This window comes from Tachyglossus aculeatus, chromosome 2 (assembly GCF_015852505.1).
Source record: "Tachyglossus aculeatus isolate mTacAcu1 chromosome 2, mTacAcu1.pri, whole genome shotgun sequence".
NCBI lineage: Eukaryota > Metazoa > Chordata > Mammalia > Monotremata > Tachyglossidae > Tachyglossus > Tachyglossus aculeatus.
In genome coordinates this window covers 133,758,127-133,762,842 of record NC_052067.1, presented here as the reverse complement: position 1 = coordinate 133,762,842, position 4,716 = coordinate 133,758,127, and the positions used below count along the sequence as shown (strand labels likewise).

At 68.5% G+C, this 4,716-nt stretch overlaps 1 protein-coding gene across 2 annotated transcripts; it reads left to right on the top strand.

Moving 5' to 3' along the window:
• Positions 1–504: 504 nt before the first annotated feature.
• SMPD1 (sphingomyelin phosphodiesterase 1) lies at positions 505–3,852 on the top strand. Of its 2 annotated transcripts, XM_038741700.1 has the most exons (7): positions 505–635; positions 750–1,044; positions 1,138–1,910; positions 1,998–2,169; positions 2,748–2,824; positions 2,953–3,098; positions 3,196–3,852. In XM_038741700.1, exons 2-7 carry the CDS (start codon positions 829–831, stop codon positions 3,603–3,605), a joined length of 1,794 nt encoding a protein of 597 aa, XP_038597628.1. In that variant the 5' UTR covers positions 505–635; positions 750–828; the 3' UTR covers positions 3,606–3,852. The 2 variants fall into 2 exon arrangements, with proteins under 2 accessions (XP_038597628.1, XP_038597625.1); XM_038741697.1 differs by having other exon boundaries at positions 505–1,044.
• The last annotated feature ends 864 nt before the right edge of the window (positions 3,853–4,716 follow it).

The following is a 4,716-nucleotide window of genomic DNA, read 5'->3' as shown; positions in this document are numbered from 1 at the left end:
ACCTCCCACAGTGCCCCGCGGCTCCTCGCCTGCCGGGCTGCGCTGGAACCACAACTCCCACAGTGCCCCGCGCCCCGCCTAGTCTGGCTCTATTCATTCATTCAAGTATATTGATTGAGCGCTTACTGTGCGCAGAGCGCTGTACTAAGCGCTTGGGCAGTCCCATAATGCCCCGCAGCTCCTCGCCTGCCGGGCTTTTTTGGGACTACATCTCCCACAATGCCCCGCCTAGTCTGGCTCCATTCATTCAAGCGTATTGATTGAGCGTTTACTGTGTGCAGGGCAGTGTACTGAGCGCTTGGGCAGTCCAAGTTGGCAACATATAGCACAGGCTGGAAAGCCCGGCTCCCACAACCCCCCCGGGCTCCTCTCCCTCCGGCCCCTCTGGCCTGGAATTGTCCATCCCATAGTCCTCCGGGGCCTTGGCAAGGAAGGCCTCGTCCTTGACGTGGCATTGCCCTCCGAAGAATGGGCGGGGAGGAGGGGATCAGCTGATGGCCCGGGGGGCGGAGCCGGCCAGGAGGCAACAGGCCGCGGACCGGGCCTTCCCCTACCACCACCCCCAGGGACCGGGCAGGGGGGCAGAGGGCAGAGGTCAGAGGGCAAGGACCGGCCTGTGCGCTGACCACCACCGGGTGGGTGAGCCGGAGGCGGGCCCCCCACTCCGAGGGCGGCCCTCTCTGGTGCCCAATTGTACCTTGTCAGCGCCCCGTAAATGCGATTGAATACTAATAATGGCATTTGTTCAGCGCTTCCTAGGTGCAGAGCACTGCTCTAAGCGCTGAATGACCGAGAGGGGAACTCGACTGAGCGACTAAGGGGGTGGCGATGGGGGGTCCGGGGGTCGGGCCCGTCCTGGCCGGGGTCCTGGCCTTGTGCTGCTGGTGCTGCCCCCCGGGCCGGGCCCTGCCGCCCCCCGGGCTGGCGGCAGCCGGCCCCTGGCTGCAGCGGGCCCTGCCCCGGCTGGGGGCCCTGACCGGCTGGCACAACCTCAGCTGCCCGGTCTGCCGAGCCCTGTTCGGCGCCCTGGACGTGAGCCTGGAGGTGAGAGGGGCCGGGGGTGGGTCCTGGGGGCCCCCCCAGCCGACCCCCCCCCTCCCGGCGCCCTGACCCGGGCCCTCCCTCGTGCCCCCCTAGATGGAGGCCAACGTGGAGCGGGTCGGGGCGCTGGCCACGCTGCTGTGCGAGAAGCTGCGGCTGGCCCCGCCCGCCGTGTGCCAGTCCATCGTGCGGGTCTTCGAGGGCGACGTGGTGGCGGCCTGGACCCGCTCGGTGCTGAGCCCGCCGGAGGCGTGCGGGCTGCTGCTGGGCCGGGCCTGCGGGCGGTGGACCATCTTCACACCTTGGAACGTGTCCCTGCCCGGCACGCCGAAGCCGCCGCCGCGGCCCCCGGCGCCCCCGGCCCCCGGCGCCCCGGTGGGCCGCGTGCTGTTCCTCACCGACCTGCACTGGGACCACGACTACGAGGAGGGGGCCGAGCCGGCCTGCCCCGACCCCCTGTGCTGCCGCCGGGGCTCCGGCCGCCCGCCGCCCTCCCTGCCGGGCGCCGGGCGCTGGGGGACCTACGGCAAGTGCGACCTGCCCCTGCGGACGCTGGAGAGCCTGCTGGCCGGCCTGGGCCCCGCCGGGCCCTTCGACCGCGTCTACTGGACGGGGGACCTCCCGGCCCACGACGTGTGGCGGCAGACGCGGCGGGACCAGCTGCGGGCCCTGGACACCCTCACGGGGCTGGTGCGCAAGTACCTGGGGCCCGTGCCCGTCTACCCGGCCGTGGGCAACCACGAGAGCGTGCCCGTCAACAGCTTCCCGCCGCCCTTCGTGCTGGGCAACCGCTCCGCGCGCTGGCTCTACGACGCCATGGCCGACGCCTGGGAGCCCTGGCTGACCCCCGACGCCCTGCGCACCCTCAGGTGGGGCCGGCGGGCGCGGGGCCCGGGGGGGGAGGGCGGGCGGGCCGGCCCACCCCGGGTCTCAGCCTCGGCCCCGCGGCGTTTCAGGTTCGGGGGCTACTACGCCCTGACTCCCTGCCCCGGCCTCCGCCTCATCTCCCTCAACATGAACTTCTGCTCCCGGGAGAACTTCTGGCTGCTGATCAACTCCACGGACCCGGCCGGGCAGCTGCAGTGGCTGGTGGGCGAGCTGCAGGCCGCCGAAGACCGAGGGGACAAGGTGGACGGGGCCCGGGGCGGGTGGGAAGAAGGGGAGGGGGCGGTGGGCGACGACGGCCTTCCGAGGAGGAGGAGGAGGATGGTAAGCACGACGAGCAGGCCGGGCCGCGGCCCCGCCGCCGCCTTGGCTCCCGGGCCGCGGGGCAACACGGTGGGGGCGGGTGTGTGGAGGGGGAACACCCCAGACCCTCTGCCCTTTGACCCCTCAGAGCTGCCCCCCGCCTCAGTCTCCTCCCCCTTCCCGACCCTTCCGCGGTAGCGCGGCTCGGTGGGAAGGGCCCGGGCTTGGCGGTTCAGAGGCCGTGGGTTCTAGGCCCGGCTTCGAGCGAGTCGCTCCGCTGGGCCTCAGTTCCCTCGTCTGGAAGGTGGGGATGGAGACTGTGAGCCCCGCAACCCGATCACCTCGTATCCCTCCCAGCGCTTAGGACGGTGCTTGGCACATAGTAAGCGCTTCACAAATGCGAACGTCATTATTATTAACGGCGCACCGAGTCACCCGCTCCGAGAGGGTTGTGTGTGTGTGCGCGCGTGCGCACCCCTCCGCTCCCCACCCCCTCACCCTGCCCCTTCCGCCCCCAGGTCCACATCATCGGTCACATCCCCCCCAGCCACTGCCTGAAGAGCTGGAGCTGGAACTACTACCGCATTGTGGCCAGGTTGGCACTACCCGGGGCCCCGTCTGTCTCTGAATCGCCATCCCGGCGGGGGGAGGGCGGCGGGCCCCTCAGCCCCGGGGGGAGGGCGGCGGCCCCCGGAGGACACGCGCGTCCGCCCCGCCGCGCAGGTACGAGAACACGCTGGCCGCCCAGTTCTTCGGCCACACGCACGTGGATGAGTTCGAGATCTTCTACGACGAGGAGACGCTGAGCCGCCCCGTGTCCGTGGCCTTCCTGGCACCCAGCGCCACCACGTACATAAACCTGAACCCCGGTCAGTGGCCCCCGCGCTGCGGCTCGCCGCCGTCCCGCGCCCCACCCCTCCCGTCGGCCTCCCAGCCCCGGCCTCAACCCGCCCCTCTCCCGCCCAGGGTACCGGGTGTACGAGGTGGACGGCCCCTACCCGGGCAGCTCCCACGCCGTGCTGGACCACGAGACCTTCATCCTCAACCTGACCCTGGCCAACGCCCCGGGGGCCGGACCCCGGTGGGAGAGCCTCTACCGCGCCCGCCGGACCTACGGGCTGCCGGACGCCCTGCCCGCCGCCTGGCACGACCTGGTCTACCGCATGCGTGGGGACGAGCGGCTCTTCCAGACCTTCTGGTTCCTCTACCACAAGGGCCACCCGCCCAGCACCCCTTGCGAGGGCCCCTGCCGCCTGGCCACGCTGTGCGCCCTGCTCACGGCCCGCCCGGACAGCCCCGCCCTGTGCCGCCACTTGGATCCCGGCCTGCCCTTCCCGCGCATCCAGAGCCTGTGGCGCCAGCGGCGGCTCTGCTAGGGCCCCGGGCCGCGGGCACCGGACCGGCGTCGGCGACGGAGTGGGCCGGCCGTGGCCGCTTCCCGTCCCCTCGAGGCCACGGCCGAGGCCGGGCCGGGAGGAAAGGAGGGAAGGCTCCGGGGTCCGCTGTCCCGCCGTCGGAGGCGACGAGAGTGGTTCGCAGCGGCCTTGATTTTAGGAGAGCAGGGAAGGGAAAGGGCTGTGCCCTGCCCCGTGAGAGCTCCAAAATAAACGTGTGATACAGCCAGCAGCTCCTTCTTTCCTGGGGCTCGGGGCCCACCGCTCCGCTCTGCCCACCTGGAGAGAAGGGGACGGGGGAGGCGGCTGAACCAGAGGGGCGAGCAACCTCGGGCCCGGGCCGTCCCCGATCACGTCCGGGGCCGCCGCCCCCGAAAAATCGGTCGGTCCCAGCCAGTCAGGCTGAGGAACTAAAACAAGAGCCCAGTTCTGTCCCACCTTCTGCTCTGCAACTGTGCTCTCTGAGAGCTCAGTGCCTACTGAGTACTTAATAACTACCCTAGCCATTATTATTACCGGGGGATGAAAAGGTGCACGAGTTGAATTTTCACGATTCACGCTCAAGGACGCAGCGTCGCCAAAGGCGACATTCCCTCCAGCCGACCCTCCTGGTGCCACCCTGTTATGATTGTTACGTTGTCTCTCCCCCAGCGCTTACCATCGTCAACATCAATCGCATTTATTGAGCGCTTACTATGTGCAGAGCACTGTACTAAGCGCTTGGGAAGTACAAGTTGGCAACATATAGAGTATTCTAATCCTGACTCCTCTTGTTGGCTGTGCGACCTTGGGCGAGCCGCTTCACTTCCCTGTGCCTCAGTTGCCTCATCTGTACGATGGAGATGAAGACCGTGAGCCCTCTGTGGGATCATCATCATCATCATCAATCGTATTTATTGAGCGCTTACTATGTGCAGAGCACTGTACTAAGCGCTTGGGAAGTACAAGTTGGCAACATATAGAGTATTCTAATCCTGACTCCTCTTGTTGGCTGTGCGACCTTGGGCGAGCCGCTTCACTTCCCTGTGCCTCAGTTGCCTCATCTGTGCGGTGGAGATGAAGACCGTGAGCCCTCTGTGGGATAAGGACTGGG

Bases quoted from the DNA above. Each gene is read 5' to 3' on its own strand.
- SMPD1 (XM_038741700.1), top strand. From the start codon at position 829: ATGGGGGGTCCGGGGGTCGGGCCCGTCCTGGCCGGGGTCCTGGCCTTG. The intron at 1,045-1,137 runs GTGAGAGGGGCC...GTGCCCCCCTAG, and splicing joins CCCTGGACGTGAGCCTGGAG to ATGGAGGCCAACGTGGAGCG. The intron at 2,825-2,952 runs GTTGGCACTACC...CCCGCCGCGCAG, and splicing joins TACTACCGCATTGTGGCCAG to GTACGAGAACACGCTGGCCG.